This window comes from Haliotis rufescens, unplaced genomic scaffold (assembly GCF_023055435.1).
Source record: "Haliotis rufescens isolate VD_foot unplaced genomic scaffold, xgHalRufe1.0.p SCAF_27, whole genome shotgun sequence".
In the NCBI taxonomy this organism is placed as follows: Eukaryota; Metazoa; Mollusca; class Gastropoda; order Lepetellida; family Haliotidae; genus Haliotis; species Haliotis rufescens.
The window spans coordinates 2,069,126-2,096,790 of record NW_025963968.1 but is presented as its reverse complement, the minus strand read 5'-3'; the positions used below and the strand labels follow the sequence as shown (position 1 = coordinate 2,096,790).

Genomic DNA, 27,665 nt, shown 5'->3' with positions numbered 1-27,665 from the left:
TGTGTGTGTTGTGGTTTGTGTGTGGTTAGTGTGTATGTGTGTTTGGTGAGTGTGTGTGTGTGTGTGTGCATGTGTGCCTGTGTGTGGTGGGTGCGTAGTGTGTGGGGGGGGGGGGGAGCAGGATAGGTGGGACGGGTGTTTGTCTTTGTTGAAGTGTGGTGTGCTTGTGTCTGCTATGTGTGTGGTGTATTTGTCTGTGTGTATGGTCCACCAAGCAACACTTTCACCAAGGTAGGAGACACCAAGAACAGGCAGCACAGATTGTGCCCGGACAGGGAATCAAACCCAGACCTGTGGCACACCAAGCAAACACTTTCACCAAGGTAGGAGACACCAAGAACAGGCTGCCTACATTATACCCATAGTACAAATGTGGAGAATCGAACCCGGGCCTTCGGTGTGACGAGCGAACGCTATAACCACTAGGCTACCCCTCCACCCCAGAAGTTGGAAGAACATGATTACATGACTACTTCTTGCTCCTTCATCAGGTGGCTTTTTTATGGATAGCAACTTTGTTTATTCTTTGCAAGAAGTAGCTCTGAAACATTGCACAAAGAATACAAGAAGTTGCTGTCCATAACAAAGTGTCATGTATTCAAACAGTTACTGAATACAAAATCCAAATAGTAACAGAGTGAGTGGAAAAGACCACTTCATAGTAGCAACTTTGTGTCACACGCCTTTCTAACATTGTCCACATACTGAACCTGTTTCCATGGCAACACTTATGACCAATGAAATGATTACAAAGTCAATACCTGGAACGATCAAATTAAGCCTAAAGATGCTGAACATTCATTTTCCCATCCATTCTAGTTTGGACAAATTAGCAACAAAAGAAGATGCAAATACCAAATGCAACAAAAAGCACCTGTTAATTTATTTAATGATACATGTCTGATCAAATGGTCAATACAGTCTAAACGCAGTATTGTAAAAATAAAAGAAGGATTGCTAAAATCACAAATTGGGGGGAGTGAGTGCTCTGTATACTGATGCATGCAAACTTTGACCAGGCTACGCAAACACCCATGATAGGACACAATGGATTTGATTGGTCCTTCAACTGTACCGCTGTACCCAATGGCAGCAATATCAGATTTTGACATTTCTATAAATTCAAAACCTACCCACTATGGGATACAGCGCATAAAATGAGTTTCTTACAATTTCTGAAAAGATGGAACTGTTTATGGCAGCCAGCACACCATGACATCACCTCAGATGAGTCTACAACTAAAGAGCAAAAAAGTATTTTATTGCCAAAAACCATCACCCATCACCATAACAACTAAATCCCCCTTCCGCCTCACTCTCCAGACCTTCAACCATCACTTAGAATAAATCTTTCTCTCCATTGTATATCTTAAAGGGATAAAGGGTAAAGTTTCGCAGAACAATACCCGACAAGTTGCCTTTCTATAAAGAACAGGACAGACAATGAGTGTAGATATATACAACCGAGGGAGTGCTGAGGGGTTAATAACAGGGAGATAACATTTATAATCACCCCCAACATTACAACAAATGGAATCACAGAGTCTCTTGTCTACGGAAAGTAAACATTTACATCTGTAAGGTTTATAGAGGGAACTATTGTAGGGGGGATTATGTAAACCAGCACCATTAAACAACAGGCTCTATGTTGAACTGTATCAACTTGAAAGCAGTGCATGTGATAATTATTTCTTTTCCATTTACACAGGTAGCAGGTTACCAAACGGTCATAAATGCAAGACTGATGTTTCTCTACTTTATCTCTCGGTGCATACGACGACAAGTCCAGACCTTCCTTCCAATATCGGGAGCATGGGTGGCCCAGTCATCTAAGGTGCCTCATTTTGATGTGCAGTGTTGCATCCCTTAGGCACGCCAGAGGCCTAGGACCGTATCCCAATTTGATCCGATTATATTTCTAGGTTTGTCAGCACCATACCCATGTTCGTGGGTTTCACTGAAGTGGTAAACATCTGAGACAGTGCAAAGCGACGTTAAGCCAAACTTCTTACATAGTAACAGATATTCTACTCCCAATCTACAAACTATTTAAAGAAAACGAGTATGCTACATTTTCAACAGCCAATATTCATTTTGATAAAAAGATATCACCAATTCTTGGAAATGGAGCAGAGATTTGGGGAGCCAGGTATTTGAAGAAACTGAAAAGGTTTAAGCATAATATTTTAAAAGATTTCTTGTTGGAAAGTTTGCTTCTAATAAGGACATACATGGGGAGACTGGTTGCTATACTATATTTATTCAAACCCATTTGAAACAAATTAAATACTGGATTAAACTTATAGGTATGCCACATTATTGTAATGAGAATTACCGGTTGCTAGAATCTTTAGATAATACTGGCAAACATACTTACATAAAGAAATGTACAATATACTTAACTCAAAGGATGTAAATACTAATAAGTCAGTAGTTATCTTTTTCAAACAAACTTTCTATAAAATAAAGTTGTTAATTCATCAAAAGATGTGTCATTCACGTGAAACACCCATATTTTGTTCGTTCAATTGTCCTCTGGGCCACAGGGCTGAAATACTGAATAAACATGTCTATCTGTCAGGTATTCCATGCTTAAAGTTTTAGATTTCAATATAGATAGTGATGAATAATGCGTCTAAAATTTCAAACTTTGACTTGAAAAAATTTGATCTTTGTCATTTGGTTATTTGCTTAATAATAATTAAGTGTAATTTGGGAACTCAAAGAAATATGTTTTTTTACCTATAAGCCTCTGAAAAATACCAAGATAAATCCGAGGAATTTATCACAATACATGCCGAACATTGTGAAGAAATTAAATTTGGAAATAATTGACAACAAGGTAATGTTGCGGGTGAGCAGTAACGTGACATCAACTCATTAAATATGGGCTTTTTGTCGTCTAGGCCCGCAAGAGTTATTTCCCTTCTACACCGTATATCTTCCACTATTTCACCAGTAATCCCTTCCATAAGGAAACCATTATGCATATATGTTAATTTCTAGAACTTTCATATCATCTGACCTCACTACGTAGAAATTCAATTCAGTCCTTCCAAACTCTAACTTCTGAGATGCTTATATTAATTCTGTGATTAAAACGTGTCAATAATGTTTTCTAAAACGAACTACGGTATACAGACAGAATAAAAGAGGAATGTTTCAAAGTAACAATTTATATTTTAAGTCACAATGAAGAATTAAATCATATCTTGCGTATTTAGAATTAATATTAGTGGCTGAATTGCTAACTACGAAACACGTTCCAATCATATAGTTTGTATTTTACATGCACCTGTCACGTGACGCGACAGGAGTTAAAATGGCGGCGCCCATGTTTGGCATGTTTTCAAAACAATAACAATCTACATGTTCTTGTGTCTCCTCTGAAAACCCTGACAGACAACCATGTATGCACGAATACCTGCCCCTAGTGATTTATATGGCGAATCTGGATCAAATAAATCAGACGAAGATACAACGTGTGCTGAAGCGAAAAGTGAAGAAAGTGACAGTTTTCTGAAAATTGAAAAAACCGGGACCACAGCCGAATCTTGTTTGAGGATTGAAGATCGCCAAAGCAAACCAAAGAACATTTCTCAGCATTTGTGGGAGGTAAAGGATTTATTTCATCGCGAGGTCTGTGTTTTAGCCAAGAGCCAATGATGTCTGGACTGCCATCCCCATCAGCTGCTCGAATATGTCATGTCGCCTTAGCAATTTCGGCTGACCTGTCCCTCTTTGGGGCTATTGGAAGTTTTAGTGTTGATAAATTTCTGTTTTTGAATTGATAAGGTTTCTATTTTCGTATTGATATGATTTCATTTTGGAGTTTTAGAAATTGATAGAATTTCTTTGGCCACTCTGTATGCGTTCGAGTAGCAGGCCATCTCTCAGAAAGAGTTAGTTTGGTGATCGCTATTGCATCTCTAAGCTTTAGGAGATCTACGACAGATAGCAGATCTAACTGCAATTCTTGTTTTATCCGAGCCCGGGCTTGGGCATGGTCTTGACATTCCAGTAACAAAACGGGCGAAAACGGCTCATCGTTTGGCGAAAACAGCTACTAATTGTCGGGCAAAACGGCACCTCTGTTTTTAATAATTATAAGACCAATTTATGTAGTAGTATATATGCCTTATTTACATGGTCTATTTTGTTATGTTGTAGTATATATGTTTTCCAAGGGCAGGGACACGGTCTGTTATCCACAGAAACATTCTTTTGATTTTGGCTGCGGCAGAAAAGGTATATATATATATATGTTTCAGGTATAGTAATATATATGTATATATCATGATATATATGAAATATCTATAAAATTACTAAAAAAAAATCCTACTTACTAAGATAGATTAAATATAAAGTATACCTGCAGTCCAATTTCTTAACATTTACGCCAGACTCACTTTCAGCTTGACAATGAGTTAATTTGAGTACAGGTAATTAAAACATCAAAGCATGTGATGTTGTGCCTCCCAATCAGAGTTTCTCACTAGTTTCTAATGTAAACTTGCAACTGACCATGTGTGTTTAATTTCATGTATTTCAGTACCAAGGTAAAATAAGGTGCCATTTTCGCCAGGCAACAGTAGCTGTTTTCGCCAGTCGGTGCCGTTTTCGGTCAGTGACGTTTTGCTGAGGTTACGTTTAGCTATAACCCTCTTGTCATATACAGTGCTTTTGTGACAGAGTCTCAGGCGTGAGAGGGCTACTTCAATTTTCCTTTTATTTGAGTTTGACTATGGCTTTTTTTCAGTTTGGGTGACTTTTGCATAGCCATCTGCCGATCTTACTTGCATCCCATTGGGCTTGCCATTTTGTGGCTATGGAGGCTTTGATTTTGATTTATATCTATAGTTGGCTGTGGGGAATAGGGTGTATCACCGCTTTGTCTAGAGCTAGCATTGCCAGTGTGTCCGCTTTTTCATTCCCATAAATATCTATGTGAGACGGGATCCAACAGTTTTATATACTGACTGTGTTTGGTCTTGAGTTTGAGTTTCTGCCGCTGATTGCTTGTAGTGCACTTAGTGAGCCTGATAGGATGACTGCCTTTGCTTTCGATAGTTCCAGTATGAGTTTGAGTGCATGATGAATTGCCTCCAATTCAGCAGTGAATACAGAATGTGCTTGGGGTTTGGAGCTGTGGACACGGATCCTGAACCAGCAGTGTTGATGATAGGATTCTTGGATCCATCAGTGTGTATATGGGCCCAGCTGTCCCTGGTAGTTTGAATTTTAGTGATAGCAATTGATCGAACTGATTGTTGGATATTCATTTTAGTCACTTGTGATGTTAAAGCAGTGTCAACTTTGGGCGTTTTTAAAGTCCAGGGAGGATGTAAGCTTTTGTAGTGACTTTCTGGTGGCTGAATGTCATCACACTTGTGACTTCAGATGAGTTCACATATTGCGGGTCTCGGGTCTTGGTTATCCATCTTGACTGATAGTGGATAAGTTAACATTTGGAAATAGCAAATGCCATTTTACAAATTATGTGTTTACAGTTTTTAGTTAAAACATGTCAGCCAAATATCTCAATCCTTATAGTATCATTGAATAAACAAGATTTAGGTGGGAACTCAATTGTGAAACATTCTCCCCGATGTTGCTGAGTGGTAGGTGTCACAGACAGACATGACTCAGTTTTACAACAAAAAAACCCAGGAAAGAAACGCGAAACCATGTACTGTTAAAGTAAACATGGAAGACCCTTACACCATTGTATATTTGGCAGCAGAATTTGTATCTCGTGTCAGGAAAGGGTAGGGTAACAATAAGGGTTAATGAAAATATGTTGCAGGTTTGGGCATATCCCTTTATCAAAAAGGCCCATTGGAGGCGGGGTGAATTCACTTGATATATATTACTCCAAGTATCCAGTGCATTCTTGACCCCAAAGCTGGTTGTCTTTTGAGGTTTTCATGTAAGAAGATTGTCACAGTACAGTGTCGAGCTTGAGACAAATTGGTGAAAACTGCAGACTGGGGTAGGAAATGCCAATCGAAGTATCAAACATCCAGTCTGAGTTTATAAAACATTCAGTTTATGATATTTCAAAATATTTCTGAGGTTTAGCGATCAGCATGATGAATGCAGGTGCTTTAGAATTAGTTGCCCAATTCTAGCAGGAAGACTAGGCTCAGGCCAGCTAGTTGTCATAGCGATGTCACTTGTCTTCATGAGTGACAGTCAGTTTGTTTCAGAAGTCTTAGGTAAAGTAATTTGATGAGCATATCTCCCTGTTTTCATAGGTACTAGCTTATTTAAGATCTTTAGCATGAATTCTGTCTCTCAGTGTGTGTTTGACGACACCTTGACACTGAAAAGCAGCATTAGAAATTGGCACTTATAAGTCATGTTGCCCAATAGTTTAAGGTATCATAAGGGCTGGTCAACATTTTCCATTTTTAAGGGTTATACTATATGTTATCTAAGGACTAGTGGACTAAAACAGTTTAGTTTCTATTGCTGAAAAGTGTAATTAGCTTTGCTCATTTATTCTATGGATTCGAAACTGCATGCACCGTTGAAATTTAACTATCCCATGGACAGGAAGGGTAGCAAACATCGTATAAAGGTTCAAGAGAGCAAAGATCTCCGGTAGATGCAAGGGAGACAACTGCAACATGTAGCATGTGTCTGTAAAGTGAACTCCGAAGCCTTTTGAAATTCTTTATTATCCTGTTGCTTTAAAAAATTGGGGGAAAAAGCAATCAGCATGTCTGTCTGTTTGCCGGCTGTTTCTTCATGAAAATAAGTTGGACTTATACTGAAAACGATGCGAGGGCTCATTTCAGGAGCAGAACCCCCAAACTGTTCAATCTGTCTTGATGAAACTTGCTATACAGATGAGTCTGGTGGTGAACATGTGCCTTTTGAAAGATACTGAACAGCATTATTTTTTTCTCCACTGAACTGAAGGTATCCAATGTATTACTATAAGTAGCCAAACTCTATGTCCGAATTGCACCAGACCAGGAAATACGAGTATGTCATGTTCTGACGACTCTTGTATTAATTATGTAAAACAATCAGGTAACCATGATAACAACATTGTTAAAATCAAGGTCAAATATCTCGCAATCAATCATTTTTTAGTTTTAGCACATTTGATATTGCATAATATGTGTGATAGTTATTTACAGATGTATAATGAAGAACGTCCTCTTTCTGTTTCAACAGAAGTTTAAAGTTTTACAGAAGAGAACTGATGATGCCACGAGACGATCCACTGAGAAGAGGATCAAACATCTTCAGAGAGAAACACTTGCTAAAGGTAATAGAGAATTTGGACTTTGTACAGGTTTCATAATGGACTTGGAATGAAAGCAAAATATGTAAATGTTTAAACTTATCCTGTCTCACACAATGCATTTCTTCCCCTTTCGATCCTTTGTTTTGGAAACATGCTTGAACAAAAGTTTCTAGGTTCTAAAAACAATTCACCTGAACACATCCCAGCATCACCATGGTCACCACCCAAACAAATGGGCCACACACTGTAATCCTGTGCATAGCGACCAACACAACCTGATCACGCGACTATTGTACATGCATTTAGAAGCTGGAAACTTTTTTTCAAGTATATTTCCACATGGAGTCGAAAAAAGAACAAGAAATGCATAGTGTGACATGGGATAAGTAATATTAATATAAAATTATGTAAAATACAATACCATTTAAAGTGATGTCATCACCTCAACCAACTCAATACATGTATATATAATCAATTTTTATGTTTCATTCCCAGTTCAGGAGGAAATAACCAATCCTGATGATATTGACATTTTGCGAGAACATGATGTACGACTTGGGCCACCAGTTATAAGAAATCCTGAGAAAACACCATCAGGCCAAAAGAGGAAAAATGAAGACAAGCCAAGGTACCTTTGTAGCCATGGATTCATCACAGACTTAAGATCTAGAAATTTGATGTATCAGATATTCATTTGTCTGTTACTATGGTAACATGTCCTGTAGGAGATTGGTGTGTTTGTTCCCCACCCAGGGTGGTGGGTAGGTTAGTGCTCCAACCATTGGCTAGTCCCACTGTCGAGGAGCCAGGGTCGAGCCCCCATTCATCATGTCTTCAGCTGTGATGGAACATATTAAGCTGAAGCATCATAAACGCCCACTCGCTCCGAGAGCTGTGATGATTCACTTTGTCATTTAGGAATTGTCTTCAATGGTTTTAATTTTTTATGGAGGTATGACATACAAAACGTTGTGCACACTGTAAATCCACGTAGCAAAAACATATTGAAGTCAATTCTTATAAATTAATATTTAAAATAATAACTTGACAGGGTGCTTTGTTTATCCTTAGCACAAAAATACTGTAGACGACAACATAAAGCAAGTGATAGCATTCAGCGCAATAAGGCCACAAGAGCCCTGCCCATCCTGTTATCAGCCAATCAGGGAACTAGTCCATTTGTGGAAGTGGCATATTTTTTTTTTGGAAACATAAATGCTGATATAAATGCTTGTTTAGGAATCACTAGCACTTTATTTATGTTACGATACATATCTCGATAGTAGTTCACACAAAACCATACATGTAAACTTGATACTTGCCATGTTAAGAGACATATTCCATCATCTTAGAAAATGGAAATAAATCCAACCAGAGTAGATTCAGTAGACATGGTAGAGGTGAGTTTACACATCATACCTACTAACAGAATACGGTATTTTACAATTAATGTTCACACAGTTGTACTGTTACATGACACAGACTGTTACCTGTGCTTGACACCTAACATTGTGTTAAAGAGCTGTGTTCAGTGGATTGTTTGTTGGTGGGAAAAAAGTAAAGTGTTCCTCCTTCCTCATCACTTGTTTAAATACGCCTGAAAAATATTTCTCAGGCATATTTTGTTTTTATGCAGCCTCACCTGGTTGCCTGGACTCCACATGCATGTCCGTTATTTCATACTTGGTGGGATCCGTGAAGATCCGGGGTAGAATAGGTCTTCAGCAACCCATGCTTGCCGTAAAAGGCAACTATGCTTGTCGTAAGAGGCGACTAACGGGATCGGGTGGTCAGGCTCACTGATTTGGTTGATGCATGTCTTCGTATCCCAATTGCGTGGATCGATGCTCATGATGCCAATCACTGGATTGTCTGGTCCAGACTCGATTATTTACAGACCGTCATCATATAGCTGGAATTTTGCTGAGTGCAGCGTTAAACAACAAACAAACTAATCATACTTGATGGTCTGTAATGGTAAGTTTAATATACTAAATGTAAGTGCTCCCTGTGATTATCTCGGATTGGAATAGTGATTATTGACATTAACCACTAGTTTGGCCCTCAAGTATGAACAAGTCGTGTGATGGAAAGTCTGTTACCATGGAAACCCTGCTGTTTCTAGTGACGCTCCTTCCACGTCGACCAGCAATGCAGAGTGGCTGGAGGTGCGAGACTTGCTGACCGTCAATGACCATCTGAAGGGAGTGGATCCTGGGAAGCATGCCCCCAAAACCCAGCTGGAGAAGAACGTGGATGCAGCCATTGCTGGTGGAGATTTGGAGGAGGCGGAAGAGCTCAGTGATCGGCTTGCCACACGAGAGGTTCGGTGTTCAGATGTTTATGTATAGGATAAAACACGTCCGAGGGTTGTTATGATATTTAAAACCCGTATCCTGAGGGATTTTCCGAGGGAAAGGGTTTTAAATATCACTAACAACATTTATCCACATTTTTATGTTTCGAACATACTTTCCATGCACATTAGGAAACGGGCGTAAAATATCTGTTGCTGGCATATGGATCTTGAAAAGTACATCCTAAAAACATTGCGATTTATCAGTGCCTCTCTAACCTCGTGGTACACTCACTGGGCCACAGATACAAAGGATGCGTGTGCGATCCTCGGGAATATAAAGAAAACATTTGTCATTTGATTTTACATTTCATTACATGCTACAATCTGAACTGAAGTTGTATAAATATTATATTATATAAAATCCATCTGATATTATAACACATTATATAGCAAATATGACTTGAATATCCTATAAAATCCTGGGGATATTATATAAAATCCCAGGGACATTACAGCGTCCCTGTTTATGAGATTTAACCCGACCAGAGAACAATAGGATGACGTCACTGGAGATAAGTTCAGCCAAACCTTGGTAACTCAAGGCACTCTGCCAGAATATGTGACGGTGTCCATGTAGGCAGATGGAGGGATGACACTAGACAGGACATGTGTTAATGTTATTGGGTACCCATGACCAATGAGAAAACGAAATGTTCTTGCAATTGAAATACTGGGTAACTAAAGCTTAGATTTGAAAAGTTGACACACTCACCACTGAGGTATAATTAGAAACATGGGATGGTACATTACTTGTCTTGACGAGGTTCAGCAATATGCAGTGGAGGTTGAGGAGGTTTCACAGTATTCTTGTCTCTGAGGAATACTTACCCATGACTGTGCTTAGGTACTGATTAGGGTTATAACGTGTGGTTTGTGAGCAAAAGAAAATACTGTCTAAAGTAGGTTACAAACGTCTCCCACTCCACAGGATTACTGCCTGTTAAATGTTAAATTGAGCTATGTGCCTTGTTCGTCCCCACCACCCTACTGCTTGTCCTCCTGTATAGACCCGGGTTAGAATAGGTCCCCACCACCCTACTGCTTGTCCTCCTGTATAGACCCGCGTTAGAATAGGTCCCCCACCATCCTACTGCTTGCAACCCTGTATAGACCCGGGTTAGAATAGGTCCCCAGCACCCTACTGCTTGTCTCCCTGTATAGACCCGGGTTAGAATAGGTCCCCACCACCCTACTGCTTGTCCCCCTGTATAGTCCTGGGTAAGAATAAGTCCCCAGCACCCTACTGCTTGTCTCCCTGTATAGACCCGGGTTAGAATAGGTCCCCACCACCCTACTGCTTGCCACCCTGTATAGACCTGGTTTAGAATAGGTCCCCAGCACCCTACTGCTTGTCCTCCTGTATAGACCCGGGTTAGAATAGGTCCCCACCACCCTACTGCTTGTCCTCCTGTATAGACCCGGGTTAGAATAGGTCACCACCACCCTACTGCTTGTCCCCCTGTATAGTCCTGGGTAAGAATAAGTCCCCAGCACCCTACTGCTTGCAACCCTGTATAGACCTGGGTTAGAATAGGTCACCACCACCCTACTGCTTGTCCCCCTGTATAGTCCTGGGTAAGAATAAGTCCCCAGCACCCTACTGCTTGCAACCCTGTATAGACCTGGGTTAGAATAGGTCACCACCACCCTACTGCTTGTCACACTGTATAGTCCTGGGTAAGAATAAGTCCCCAGCACCCTACTGCTTGCAACCCTGTATAGACCTGGGTAAGAATAGGTCACCACCACCCTACTGCTTGTCACACTGTATAGTCCTGGGTAAGAATAAGTCCCCAGCGCCCTATTGATAGTCACACTGTATAGACCCGGGTTAGAATAGGTCCCCAGCACTCTGTTGTTTATCATGAGAAGCACTTTCACCGGATCTGGTGGTAAGGCCGTGGTGACTGAAACGATGTTCACTCAACCATCTTTACATCATGGAATGTCCTGACTGATTGAAACAGAAATACGCGAGTCTATTCCAAGGTTTATTGACATATGGCATGACATACACTTGCAACATTATCATCCTACAAACATGGCACATCTTCTTTTGATTGTAACACTCACAGACACGCTTCATCCTGAGAACACATCAGTCACAAACACGAGTTTATCACGTCCACGTACCCTGTAATATACATATGCCCATAGTAGGAAAGTGTTTGAAGAAATACCTTACTCCAATAGGTCATACACCAGTTGTCAGACACCCCAGTTGTTAGGCAGTGGATTAGAGATGGCTTGTCAAAACATATGAAGCTTTGTGTTTATCTAATTGGGTTCTCATAAATAATGAGAAAACAATCTTCATGCTATTGAAATACTGGGTTATTAAAGCTTAAGTTGAGGCTGCAGCATGACATTATCATTCGCTACATATATCTACATATATCTACATATATACTTATTAAGTACATATTTCATATTGCTTTGGTAGGCATACAAAATGCAAATATTTAGGCTGTTCAATATGATTCATGGGTAAATTGTATTCAGGTATGTTGAGGCATTTAATAACTTCTGTTATCTATGTATTTGGGAAGTGGACATAGTATTAGGCTCATTACTAGTCTTCATAATTAGCCACTTGTGTGAAATTGTTACCATGGATATACAGTTTTTGCTGAACTAGATACCTAGCGTGTATTTAAGGAAGAGCTCCGGTAAATATCACTCACCTTATACTGTAACTCTTTCTGTTTTAAAAGTGAACATTTGATAAAAGCACCAAGTATATAATAATGACTGGTCAAAGGGAGATAACTATTAACCTGATTAACAAGCTCCTCATAGCTCATTCGCGGAGCTCTCTATACTATCGTGCCACCAGTCATAACTCCTCACTGTGATAGGTGGCCACAACCATGCTTGGAGTTGAACTTGCAACCGAATGACCACTATGTTTACAAACAAGTGATGACTGTCGTGACGCCGAATACACTCATCGCTGCTAAATTACTTTCTTTGTTTGTCAATTTGAATTTCTGTTTCATTAAAACTATCGTGTTATTGATATTGTAAGAATGAATTGGAGAAGTTGGTTGATTTTCTGTTAGTCTGCAATCTTGAACCAATCTGATTATTAAAACAACAAAGTAAATTCATCTGGAAAACATGGTCAGTCGTAAACATTTTCAAAATGAAATATGATGGCATTCCCAAAGACATAAACAAAAGTATAAACATAATTACATTTGGGGTCAGAGGGCAAATTTCAAGATTATTGTAATGGCTGCGCCTACACTGGTGGCAGCGATGTTACCGAGAGTGTAACGAAGATGTCACGCGCTGGGAAGGAGCTTGCCTGATTAAAGGTAAGGTGCGATAACAACTTGTCAAAGGGAGATAACTATTTACCTGATTAATGGTAAGGGGAGATAGCAACTTATCAAAGGGAGATAACTATCACGAAAATATTCTTGTCAGTTTTAGTTACTGGCAGCTTAACCCAAATGAAAATCTCATAACTGGGTACAAACATTTCCACCTCCATTGTCTGTCTAGTTCATTGTTCATCCTCTGTGTTGTCATGTAGGAAATAATAACCAGTAAATGTTGAACGAGACGAGACAATTGTGAAATTAGCCAAGGACTTACAATATTCAGTAGCAACTTTAGAACAACAACACTAATCTTATAACAAGTTACAACAGTACAATATCCAAACAAGTCATGAAACAAACAAAAATATATCACAAAATTACAACATGTATCAAAAACAATCAAAAACAATATATGGACATACATTTTCCTCAGTACAGATACGGTCCACCAGGTGTTCTATACGTCAAATGATTCAACACATGATTCAACACGATTCACACATACCTTCCTTTCTTCACAACCATAATTGCATATTTAGTATTAATCAACATGAAGAATTGGAATTGATTTCTACAAAAACAAATTGGTGATGCAGACAACTGTAGATATAATCAGTGAGTGAGTGAGTAGGGTTTTATGCTATTCAGTAATATGCCAGAAATATGGAGAGCAACATCAGAAATGTGTATCAAACTTGGCACTGTGACAAGCAAATATTGTAACTACTAGGGCATGGTGGTCAGTATGGCATCATTATCACCGACTTCCCGGGAAGTATGACTGTTATATCCAGGGTTGCCTGCGCACTTTGTTATAACAACAACATCAAACAATAAGTGTATAAAATATTGCATACATTTCTCACATCATTATGCTCTGTAGAATTCATTTTTTACTTCAAAAATAAATCACAGTCACCATGGTTACTATACATGATATGGTCCACATTTCGAAGAGTATATTTCTTGTCCCTGGATACAACTGGTTAACGTGATTAACCCTTGTCCAGCAAGCATCATAAGCATTGGTCAATGGTCACAGCTAATTGTTCACTGATTCATTGTTACATCACAACATCAGTGATTGGTCAGATTGACGGAGACAACAGTCAATATGGTTCCAGCTGAAACAGTCCCAAACAGTTACAAAATGAAACAAAGTAAAATTTCGGACATATTTTGGCCATATCGAACTGTTTTGAATTTGGGAAAAGACCCCAAACTGCAGAGATGTGCAGGCACAGATCCCACTGGCATTTTCAGGCGTTTTCACTAAATTCATTTGCAATTTACATTGCCAAAGTTGCCCTTGTTAAAGGCTGCAGCTCTACCCATGTTAAAATTTTGGTCTAAGGTAGACTATTCTTTTGATAATTTGTCCAGCTCCTCAACCCCAATATACAAGTGCGATGCCAAGTTTGTTTGAAAACACTGATATTAGTACCTCCTCAACCTGTCTTATTTGCATATTTATCTGTGAATGACACCAACAGATGCGGTTTTTATCCACTTGCTTTATTCTGCCAAGAAACCTACGCAATATAACGCTGTTGCACGTTACACAGACACTTGGAACACTGTAACACATTACATACTTTGGTGAATGAGGACACAAGTTCCATACACGCTTGAATGGCCTTTAATTTGGCAGTCTGGCCTTTAAAAGGCCTAAAAATCTATAAATGGCCTTGAACAGGCAATGAATTCGGCAACCATTACTACTGTTAACTACACATGTCACAATGATTGTTTTCCTTTATAACTGTTACAATATAAAGTGCTGCATGATTATACAGCACATAGCACAGTTTGTAAATATGCTTGATTGGGGCTAGAAGTACCACAGTGTGGCCCTTAGTGAGTGTTACAGCTATGTCTTCCAGTTTCTGTGTACACAGATTAATATACATCATTGCTGAGTGCATAAAGAGTATTTATGCTGTGACAACATGCATGCACAAGACTCACAATATATATAGGTTTTAGTTATGAACATGGATAAAACTCATGGTATCAATATGAAAACTAATGATGTCTTAACATGCTCAAATGAAATGTTTACTCAACCATCAATAGGGCTAATGGGATGTTTCATTAATTTACTGTTAAAACTCAGAGGACTTATTGAAATGTGTACTTGTATATATCTTAAATTAAAATATAGCTGAACGTGTGCCATTTCTATGGCACCATTACATGCTAATTGCATGACAACTTTTCCAAGCAATCAGTGATATCCAACCTGTACACCCAAAATATCCCTATCGATTGTTAAGTGGTTTATATAGATTATTTCAGTTGTGAGGTGTTATTGTCTTCACAACAGACATTTAGTGTCCAGATACACTGTCATTAAAAAACTCAGCGAAAAAATGTAATGTCAGCAATTTTTACCTGTGATATCATCTATAGTGTCACCACACTGTAGAAAAAACATTTTCTCACAACCATTGCTAATGTCCTCGCATTATCATATTATTTTATTAAATTTCTAAAAATGAATACTCTGTAAGAAAATAATCTATGAAGCACGTAATGTTGGCAACAGATTTTAGAATCTTCGCCTTCCATATTTTTGGTTCTAATATTGTATTCGGGTAACAAAATATTTAATTTTCAACATTTGCTGTGACACATGTTTTTTTTTTTATATAAATGTGATAAAGAGAATGCAACAAATAAATTATTAATCATGTTTATCAGAATAACATACACTCAAGGAGAGTTACCTCCCCTTTGCCTGGACACAGCTCTGGACACAAGAACCAGTGTAGTGGAATCCTTCACTTGAGTAAAAAACTGATAGAAGTGAATAAAAATTAACTTTTCACACAAACGAAAAAACATGAATTGGTATATAGTGAACAAATGTGATATCAACGCTGAAACATAGCATAACAAATTCAAATATATTCTGATAATTCTATCACAAAGAAATGAGTAACAAAATAACAAGGTAACAATCTAATTTCTAACTCAGTATTGACAAGACTTAGTGGGTAAATATAGGCCTATGCTACTCAAATTTTGATAGGGATCATCCTCCTATACCATGTTTGACCAATACCAATTAGGTCTTCAGCAACCCATACTTGCTGTAATAGGCGACTGTGCTTGTCGTAAGAGGTGACATACGGGATCGGGTAGTCAGACTCGCTGACTTGTTTGATGCATGTCATCGATCCCAATTGCGTGGATTGATGCTCATGATATCAATCACTGGATTGTCTGGTCCAGACTTGATTATTTACAGGCCGTCGTCATATTGCTGGAATATTGCTGAGTGCGGCGTTAAAAACAAACAAACAAACAATAACCATTACTTAAGGTACATGACAGTAGTGAGAAATATATCAGTATCCCTGTCAAGAATTGAATAGCATAGCAACAAATGCACCCTTCACATCCAACAGCGGAAGCCAACAGTGGTCCGTATTTAGCAACTTTGTATCACAGTGTCTTCATTATTTGATTGTCCTCTTCCTGAAACTAGCACGAAGGTCAGCCCTGGTCAATGTCTGCTTTTTCTGAAGGGTTAGTGAGTGAGTATGGTTCTACCCTGCTCTTAACTATATATTTGACCAATGTCGTGGCAGGGGACACCAGATCCCATGTGGGGAACCAAACATGGTCCTTCTGTGTGCTGAGTGAACACTTAACATATCCTGCATAAATTAATAATGGTTTACATATCGAGCTTGTGACTTTTAGGGTAGGCTTTTGGGTACTCCCCCACAGTGAAGTTACAGTTTTTAAAAAATCCTGGTTGCATCCTTGAAGTTTGATTAAATATTGGCTTATATTGAACATAATTTCATCTTTTTTTCCATGTTTAATCAAATGTTAATTGTTTTTAATGAAATCATTGCATATGAGTTCATTTATAATTTTCGTGCAAACCCTATACTGACACTGCCATGATGTTTGTGATCTGGCAATATCTACATCGCTTGGCCATCAACTGCCTTGGACAATTAGAACTTTCTTGTTTCCTGTCAGTGTATTGAAACTATTGTATGTGGAAAATTAAGATATGAAAATATTGCATGAATAATGGTTTGGGAAATATCCCTTCTTTGTCAGTTGGACCGTGGCATGAACAGACAATGCACACCTGGAAGTTCTGTTCTACATTGTTCCTATTTTGAAGCTGCTAAGCAACTGAAACTGTTATGATATGTCCGTACAATCCCTCATCACAAGCTTCTTGTTGAGGCCACAACAAATTAAAGAAATGTTCACCAGAGTTTGGGGGCAAAATATACAAATCATTCTGTATATTTAGTATGACAAAAAAGTGCTATTGACTGATTTTTGTGGTGACCTTGACCTTTCTCACAGGTTGTGTATAATAAAGCATTAATTACCAAGGAATAGAGAATAAAGCTAAGCCTTTTTATACACAACCTGGTTTTACAATTTTTAACAAAAAAAGAAGAAATCAAAAGTGTGTATTCTTATAATTAGGTCATTACAGGGTTACCTCCCTTCCCTAATCCTGTAAGTTGTTTTCTAAACTTTGTTATCAGACTTGAGAGATATAACAGACAGTGACACACTCGTGAGTCAATGGACCTTTAAGACATTTTAAAAAACACCTTACAAGTCATGGATATATTTGGTGGGGAAAAGAGCCAATGATTTCAACATTTTATCATGATGTTATGGCCTAATTCCCCCAATTCACTGAAAGCCCTCTGAAAGTTGACCTCAACACGACTACATAGCATCACTGGCGTCACTATTCTCCTCCTGGTTCTCCTGCTTCTCCTCCGTGGAGTGGAGTTCACTGTCCATACAAACAAAGTCTCGTAGTGATGCAGGAAGGGGCAGAAACCTCGACCCATAGAAGACGTTGACGCGAGACTCAAACGCTCGTCGAATGGCAATGCGACAATAATGCTGTAATGTCTGAGGCTTGAATAGATACGACTTCAGCCATTCAAGAAATCGCTTTTCATCCGACGATTCAAGTTTCAACTTCTGTTCATTTGTTAGCTGGTACCCCGTCATCACTAGGAGTTTTAAACTTTGTAGCATTTTCGTATCTACCAGTCGGTAAAATAAATTATTCTGTGTATTACTTCGAGTGGATCCAAAATTGGGTGTGGCACACAACAGTGTTCCCATGACAACATCGGTGGCCTCTTTCCAAAGTATCATCGACCCGCCAGACTGCAACCACATGACGCTGATTTCAGGGAAATTGGTAGCGTAACGTAATAAAAGTATGAGACAGTCCTGATGACTCTTCCGTGTTGCAGTGTCGATAGGCGTCAAGTTGAAGTCATTTTTTAACATGGGATCAGCTCCTGCTTCGAGAAGCTTCTTAACAATTTCCTGATGTCCAAGTCGGGTGGCCAGGTGGAGAGCAGTGTTGCCACCCTGTTGCTGAACCTTGCTGTTGATCTTGTAGTTCTTGATAAGTTCGCAGACCCGGTCCATGTCATTGTTGTTGACTGCGTCTTCCATCTGTTTCTCCTGACTCAGTGTTGATTGGAGAAAACTGAAGAAGTCGGCCATCTTGGTTGTTTAGGTCTGTTTCTGAAGAAGAAATAACAACGGAACTGAAGGCAAACTATTTGACGAATAACGTGGACAGCATTTACATGCTCCAAAAATAACATTGGGATCATCATTTGATGATCTTAGATTTGACGTATGAACAAATGAACTGCACTTCCTTGTCCTAGAATGTTATCGGCTGTATATCTGCCATGTTTGTTTGTTTGTTGTTTAACGCCACACTCAGCAATATACCAGCTATATGACGGTTGTCTGTAAATAATCTAGTCTGGATCAGACAATCCAGTGATTGATATCATAGCATCAATCCATGCAACTGGGATCGATGACATGCATCAACCAAGTCAGCGAGTGTGACCACACGATCCCGTAAGTCGCCTCTTACGACATGCATGAGAAGCAGTCTTTCATGAATAAGCATGAACAAGGAAATGACTTCAGTCATTATATCAAACCACTGAACTATTTTGAAGTTTACATAAGATATGAAGATATGAATTGTTAGATTCTCACACCAAACACTCTGCCTCACATCACCTTATTGTCCCCAAGTACCCTCACTTGTTCTGTCGTAAGAGGCGACTAACGGGATTGGGTGGTCACACTCACTGACTATGTTGGTACATGTCATCGTATCCAAATTGTGAAAATCGACACTCACGATGTCAATCACTGGATTGTCTGATCCAGACTCAATTATTTACAGACCGCTGTCATATAGCTGGAATATTGCTGAGTGGGGCGTAAAACAACAAATAAATAAAAACACTGGTTCTGTCTTTCTTAATTATTAAATACGGTACACCATGTTCGGAGTACAACCAGACATTCCAACTTCAACCAAGCGTACACCATGTTCAGAGTACAACCAGACATTCCTACTTCAACCAAGCGTACACCATGTTCGGAGTACAACCAGACATTCCTACTTCAACCAAGCGTACACCATGTTCGGAGTACAACCAGACATTCCTACTTCAACCAAGCGTACACCATGTTCGGAGTACAACCAGACATTCCTACTTCAACCAAGCGTACACCATGTTCGGAGTACAACCAGACATTCCTACTTCAACCAAGCGTACACCATGTTCGGAGTACAACCAGACATTCCTACTTCAACCAAGCGTACACCATGTTCGGAGTACAACCAGACATTCCTACTTCAACCAAGCGTACACCATGTTCGGAGTACAACCAGACATTCCTACTTCAACCAAGCGTACACCATGTTCGGAGTACAACCAGACAATCCTACTTCAACCAAGCGTACACCATGTTCGGAGTACAACCAGACATTCCTACTTCAACCAAGCGTACACCATGTTCGGAGTACAACCAGACATTCCTACTTCAACCAAGCGTACACCATGTTCGGAGTACAACCACACAATCCTACTTCAACCAAGCGTACACCATGTTCGGAGTACAACCAGACATTCCTACTTCAACCAAGCATACACCAGAGCTACAGATAAACAGCGTATTTGTGTAAAATACACCCCCCCCCCCCCCCAAATATTCAAAACCCAATTACTTTCAATTAACTTGCGTACCGATAGCATGCGTTAAATGAAAAACTCAAATGTATAAAAATAGTTCACGTAAATACCTATTGAAGCTTTTTCAGCATGCTTACAAAGGAGCTAATTTACTTTTATATACACATAAAACATTATTTCATTTTTTCAAAATCTTAAAATCTTCACTAATTTGGAGAAAAATCCAATAGAGTGATGAATAGATGAGTGAAAAAATATTGGTTACCCAATGAAAAATGTAATAACCCAATTAAAATAAAATCTCTAGATTAAAAACTCAATTGATCAAAAAGTTATCTGGAGCTCTGGTTCACAGATGACTCCATTCAGTGAGTCGGACTATATTTTTTATCTCCGACTGGGCTCAGCGGCTGTGTCGACCTTTCATGCACTGTCACAAGTGCCTGTGGGGTGAATGACACTGTACACAGGTTAGACGCACCAGGAAGCCGAGAGAGGAAAGAGACGATTTCACACAAGTGACAGTTACTCAGATACTGGCAGGCAGCCTCATAGCTAGACTAGCTCATGTCTCTAAGGCAATAATTATTAGTTTAAATCATGATTTCTAGATCATATAAATAATAACAAGCTGTCCCTATAAGAGACTGGAGTCCTTACTGTCCACATATCTAGACTTGCCTATTTGGAAGAGAGATTTACTACACATCCATGGATGTTTCTTTCATGAGTACAGCCTTGGAGTGAGGCTACCTCATAGAGGACGAGGCTCTGTCATTGGAAGTGATTAAAGTCTCTCAAAACACCACTTGTGTTAGTTTCACAAATGACAGAAAGTCTAGAACCTATACTGTGAAAGGTAGACTGGAGCATGGTCTCTCATTGAGTAGATGGACTGGTACTGCCAGTCATCTGGACAGTGAAACAAAATGATTCTGCTGTAATCTCTCATCAACATGACTTAGCTAGTCTGTCCCATAGTCCCAGAACCATATTATTTCCCCTTCCGACCAGCCCTTTCTGTAATGCAAAATCCCCAAATGAAGTAAGTCTCGATTTTCCTCAGGAATTTCCCATCTCACTGGGGCTCCTTTTCAACTTAAATGGAGTTATTTCATTCTATCAAAATCACGGTGTTAGTCTAACCCTGACCTGACATGAAGCTGTTCAAATGATGAACGCGAAGGTAGAAGTAGCAGAAAGGAAGTATCCCGGCCTGGTGTTCGTGTCTGCAACTCTTAGTTCCTAATATCTTATTTTTAAATTATGACCTGCTACAATCATTATTATCGTCATAACAAATAAATAAATAGTCCTTAAAAAGTTGCTGAAATCAGTTATTTCCTCCCAGTGGTAAAGATGTCAACAGACATGCAGCAATAACATGTCAATAAAGAATATGTCAAAATATTAAAGAGAGATGTAACAAATGTTATATTTGGGATAACACTATCTTAGTAAAGTACAGATTCTAGTACTTTTGGGGTAGAGTGAGGCACCGAATCGCCAGCACTGGGACAAAGTCAGTGATCTAACCCACACAGCCACTACACTCCCAAGGAGATATTCTTGCTACAACTTACCCCCCCCTACACTAACATGGCCCTTTACCCCTCCCTGCATGTCTCTTCTGTACCCTCTTCCTTCTCACCCTATCCATGCTATTTCTCCCTCAGTCACAGACACCCCTACCTCTCAACCCTCCCCCCCTCCTCTCTCTCTCCCCCCCTCCTCTCTCTCTTACCCCCCCCTTTACAGTTTCATCTCTTGATCATTCACCCACCAACTTCAACAATCAGTCAATTTCCCTCCAGCCTCCATCTTGCTTTGCGCACCCAGACTCACCACTAGTGTCCAGTGTGTCTGACTCCTCCTCTGCCCCGGGGTGGGGTAATATAGAAGGGTGGGGGCACCACCCTGCCAGCCACAGTGGCCCGAGTCCTGACAGTGTCAGTAGACACCACTGTAATGATTCACACTGACACACTGACACCTGGTGGGGAAGGGAGACAACTCCTAGGGGACTCCCATGGTGAAGGGTTTCATGGCAAAGTTCTACTTGTCTGTTCACAGCTCCTGTTGGAGATTAATCAGATTTTGAGAAAAAATTGTGGAAGTTTTGTCATACATGTTTGATATGTGAAGTAAGAGTAATTACATTTCTCAAACATGTTTTAGTGTGAATTTTAAAAACATTATATTGTGAAACATGTTTGGCATGTGAAGAAATATTAATCAATTTTCTTTTAATAAAAAAATTATTTTCAAAGAATTATTTTCAAAATGCCAATTGCTTTTGAATTTTTTACCTTGCCAATAAACCAATTAATGTAGATCATTTGTTTTATTTATGAATATCTATATGTATTTTTTGTGTAATGTTCTTTTCTTACTGTTTACTCAAAGCCAAGATCTAGTACTCCTTGTTCTAGAATATAACTTCTTAAATGATGAACAGGTACTTTATTAATTTTAATTGTGATTTTTAAAAACCTATAACTTATATTGTTTTGTCACTTATTCCAGTTTGGAAAGAAAATTGCTGATGCTATGGATGCGAGAAACTACCTGAGAGACAAACAGGTGAGCCCCTGAGGACACACACTCCAAGAACAACTCATGTATGATGGCCATTGTTATGTAGAAAGTTTCCTTGCCATCATTATCATTAACATAAGAGGCACAGGTGGCAGAGTTGTGCCCCTTATTCATGCCAGGATCTGCTGATCATATATTTGCATTGAATGGTTTGTCAGCATCACACTCACCGGTTGTACACCGGTTGAACATCTGCAACTCGCATCACTTCAGGCTTCCCTCCCTAACCCTAACCTAACCCTAACCTAACCTAACCCAAAACAGCAGCAATATGTTACCATGGTTATGCAGAACCTGTTGCTATGTCTTGAATATCTATAGACATCAGCTCACAATCCTTGAAACTGGTTACTGAGTGATGACAGGCCAGGTTCATCTTCCCACTGTTCTCCCGACATATTGATTGACTGGTACTGACAGTGAGTCACCTCCACCAAGCCCCGACCATGGCGGCTGTTTGTTCAGACAACTGGGCTCCACAGATCAGGGGGCAACTTCTTCTACCAGCAAGGAGATATGAATCATTGATCTGATTTCTCATCATGTAATACATCTTTATGTGTTGCATGAGTCTGGGGGACGGGGAGGCAATGGTGGCCAGTCGGCTAAGGCACCGCAATACGCTGTGCAGAGTTGTGTCCCTTTGACTCTTCAGAAACCTATGATCATGGGTTTGAATCCCAGATCACCCTAGATATATTTTCAGGTTTGTCAGAAAGCTTCTAAGAGCTGCATCACTTGGGGCTTTCTTCCAACATTAAGCTGGCCATTAACACCCCACTCACTCACTCACTCACTCGTTAATCGTTACCTTATTGGCTGATGGTGTTTAATCGTTACCTGATTGGCTGATTGTGTGTAATCATTACCTGATTGGCTGATGGTGTTTAATCATTACCTGATTGCTTATATTGTTGCTGGTTTGGTATTGACAGGTTGTCGTGATGTCCCTAGAATATTACCGATTGTGGCTAACATAGCATTTACTCACTGCATCCGTGAATGTAAAGTGCGTTTGGGTTTGCATCGCTATTAGCAATATTCCAGCTGTATCACAACAGCTGATACCACGAACATCCTTCACACATTGTACCCATGTGGAGAATGGAACACGGGTCTTCAGTGTGGCGAATAAACACTTTAACCACTGGGCTGCAGGGACTTGCTGTGGTGTGTAAGACTGTATGTTCTGGGGACTATCGGTAATCCCGTTTGGAGGTCTCAGGGTGACCACATCAGCACATAACAATTATAGTGAGTAAGTGAGTATGGTTTTACGACGTTTTTAGCAATATTCCAGCAATATCAAGGCAGGAGACACCAGAAATGGGCTTCACACATTGTACCCATGTCGGGAATCGATCTCGGGTCTTCGGTGTGACGAGCGAACGCTTTAACCAGTAGGCTACCCGACCGCCCCTAACAATTATAAGTAGGTGGGGGGTGTAGTACAAAGTGACATGTCTTTGAAATCAGCAGAATATTTTTTTACATTTTAGAAAGAGGCTGAGACAGATAAAGCCAAGAAAAAGAGGAAGTTAAACTGGGGGTAGGTGGTTGAAGATTATATTTCAGTTTCAGACTTGGATTATCTGCCTTCAGGAAACTGCTTTCCTTCTAATTTAGTTGACTGACCAGCACAGGCATTCGTGATCAACTCGTGATCAACTCGTGTTATTTCGGGAACCGAATAGCGACAAACAGGCATACTTAAAAGATTTGTCAAATCGTTGCAAAGCCACATGTATTTCTTGTCATATATCAAACATATGCTTTTTAAAACACATCAGGACTTACGGTATTTATTCAGTATGAACATATTTATCTGTATCAATGGTATATTTTAAGATGCAAGATCGAAAATTATTCCCGAGGGATTCTTTAACCGAAGTACTTGAAGTCATACGTGCATTCTGATTGGTTTATTGTAACTTGTTTGATAGGCATTACTTAGAAGTTGGCGGATGACAAGATAGACACAATTTTATGGATAACAACTTCTTAAATACTGTAAAAAGCGACGTTTCGGTATAGATCCTTATACCGTTGTCAAGCAAGACTTGCTTGACAACGGTATAAGGATCTATACCGAAACGTCTTGCTTGACAACGGTATAAGGATCTATACCGAAACGTCGCTTTTTACAGTATTAAAGAAGTTGTTATCCATAAAATTGTGTCTATCTTGGTTTATTGTATTTCCGCACATAACATTCAACGATAGGGTGACAAGTCTTTTTGCATGTTACGGAAGGGGCGAGTGGTGATGAATGATGCAGAGGGCCTCTTTGAGGTCACATGACCCAATTCAGTCCCAAATTAATTCATCTGTATACTCATAAGCAAACAAAATGTGGCGGAAGTTTCATGGACAACACCTGATTATACACAGCGGAGGATCCAGGGCAGGGCAGGGCTCGACTTGGCTGTACAAAACATGACCCCCTGCATCAAGTGCATGTAAAACAAATTTAAATCTGTGTCTGACTTACCCTTACTTTTCAACCCAACAACATATATTGAAGTCTATCAATACATTTAAGCTTTTTGTACCATACTAAACAACTAACCCCTGTGTTTTGTGTAATTTCACTTCAGTGAAATATCAAGTGTTATGTTCACTGCAGTGAAATATCAAGTGTTATGTTCACCGCAGTGAAATATCAAGTGTTATGTTCACCGCAGTGAAATATCAAGTGTTATACATGTGTATTCACTGCAGTGAAATATCAAGTGTTATGTTTACTGCAATGAACATATCACTTTTCTCAAATTCAGAAAACTCGGTCTTTTACACTGAAGTATGTAATAAAGGTTAATGTATGATTTTCTTTTTAAAGTAACAGAAACAGATTGACTGTGTAATAGGAGGAGTTCAATAGGAGAAGTTCATGGTTGTGCGAAATGGAGTTGTACACGTACCGTCAGATGGAAATAGGCTTCCAAAAGCAATATGTACAGGCATTGAAGACAGAGGCGGTCCTCATTTAACAATAAGTTGAACAAAACCAAGTATTCGGAAAATAATCATGATTATCCGATGAAACAGATTCCAGGGGGCATAAAAGAGATATCTTTTAATGATACTTCTATTAAAAATGTGCACTGTCGCAAGACCAATAAAGGGAAGTAACTCTTCCAGCTCTACTGATTAATTGCAGCATGTTGAAGGGATCAGGGTTTTGCAGTGTGAAGTGATGGATTAACGCATCAATCGGTGTAGAGACACTTCATTTCAAACACTATGGTTGTTGGTTTCCAGCCTGACATTCTGGTTGGTCAAAGTCTCAAATATTTCCAACATCCGTGTAGAATAGGTCTTCAGCAACCCATGCTTGCTGTAAGGGGCGACAAACAGGATTTGGTGGTCAGGCTCCCTTACAAGGTTGATGCATGCCATCGTATCCCAATTACGTGAAATGATGCTCATAATGTCAATCACTGGATTGTCTGGTCCTGACTTGAATATTTACAGACCGCCGTCATAGAGCTAGAATATTGCCGAATGCAGCATTAAACAACAAACACATACAATCACACAAAACAAACCAATATGTTACAGAAATACATGTACTAGTTTTTCAACAGATGCATCATAAAATACCTCTCCTTCCACCTAACATGCTGATGTACAACAGTCAGGGAGTTTGGGAGAATGTTTCATACGGATGTTATGTATGTTTGTTTGTTTGTTTGTTGTTTAATGCCTCACTCAGCAATATTCCAGCTAAATGACGGCGGTCTTTAAAAAATCGACCAGACAATCCAGTGATTGACATCATCATTCAGCATTGATCCACTCATTTGGGTACTTTGACATGCATCCACCAAGTCGTTGTATTTGTTGAGGAGATTTAATAATGTTGCTTTGGATATGAGAATTGTCCACAGTCAGCAGCTGGGAGGCTGAGAGCGACATGACCCTTCATCTATGATTGTATGTGGTGTCTTCGTTCGTTAACTGTGTTTAATCACTGTAAGTGTAGCTGTGTACAAGAGTGTTGCTGGCGCCATGTGCTTGCAGCCAGCAACATGCTCATGAGAGTTATCTCCCTTCCTGTCTTTGGCTGAGGCCCATTTAAGGATGGGGCCCATTTAGGGTTTAGCTAATACCACATTGGCAGAGGAATGTAATGTTTAGAACATTAAGTGGGATGTTGATTTGGGCCCTGAAAGACTGGCGGTTGAAGTTAAAACCTCTGGCTTTTTCATATTACTAATTAGACATACACATTAATCTATATTTATGCGTATGTATTGAGCTGTGGCCATGGTCAAATAAATAACAAAGACAAAAGATTATGTTTCTTGTACGAATATGAGAGAAAATTTGATTACATGTCAAAATCAGAAATAAACTGAATGTATTCATTTGCCTACAAAATATTTTCAGAAGAACATTTCCATTTTCAGATTTGAACACAAGCAGCGATGGGAGACAAAGGGAAATATGTAGGAGGAAGCAATGCATGCTGGGATTGAGACATCTGTTGCCATGGTTACATTGCATTTTGTTTTATCTGTGTGCCTCACCTTGGAATCATGTACAAAACATGTTCAGTCTGTGGTTGTTCATGGACAATGAATCCATTTCTTCATAAAAATATAATTTTCTTTTTTTTAGATATTTATCATGTTGTTTTCTAGATCTGAATAACCATGTATTTCTTAGAATAGAATTACAAATAAAAACATACAAAACAATCAGAACTTCAAAAAGAAAATGATATTTCTTTTTCTGATATTGACAAGATGTCAGGAGTTGAATATGGCAGATGTTTTTCCCCAAAAGAAACTCAGATTTCACAACCAACAGACATTATTGATTTATAATGAAAGTCTATTGAAAACAGGATTTGAATACAAAAAGTTTTGAAAAAAAAATCTTTTGAGGAGGAAATTAATGTTTTACCCTGTGGAAGCGAGAGCTGCTGTTCAACTAGTTAATCATTCATGTAACAATTACTGTACTACCTCTAATAACCACCAGGTTTTATAGGGGCGGTTGGGTAGCCTAGTGGTTAAAGCGTTCGCTCGTCACGCCGAAGACCTGGGTTGATTCCCAACATGGGTACAATGTGTGAAGCCCAT

At 39.3% G+C, this 27,665-nt stretch overlaps 2 protein-coding genes across 2 annotated transcripts; one reads left to right on the top strand and one right to left on the bottom strand.

Annotated features, from left to right (window-relative positions):
• Nucleotides 1-3,307: 3,307 nt before the first annotated feature.
• On the top strand, nt 3,308-27,278 carry LOC124113422 (protein FAM204A-like). The gene is made up of 7 exons (XM_046473766.2): nt 3,308-3,615; nt 7,189-7,282; nt 7,757-7,889; nt 9,387-9,585; nt 22,504-22,560; nt 24,075-24,124; nt 26,988-27,278. The coding sequence occupies exons 1-7, from the start codon at nt 3,409-3,411 to the stop codon at nt 27,028-27,030; spliced, it is 783 nt and encodes a 260-aa protein (XP_046329722.2). The 5' UTR covers nt 3,308-3,408; the 3' UTR covers nt 27,031-27,278.
• LOC124113421 (ankyrin repeat domain-containing protein 17-like) lies at nt 12,967-21,964 on the bottom strand. Its single transcript, XM_046473765.2, has 2 exons — nt 21,823-21,964; nt 12,967-18,493 (listed from the first exon to the last, which is right to left on the bottom strand). The coding sequence occupies exon 2, from the start codon at nt 18,470-18,472 to the stop codon at nt 17,669-17,671; it is 804 nt and encodes a 267-aa protein (XP_046329721.1). The 5' UTR covers nt 18,473-18,493; nt 21,823-21,964; the 3' UTR covers nt 12,967-17,668.
• Nucleotides 27,279-27,665: the final 387 nt, after the last annotated feature.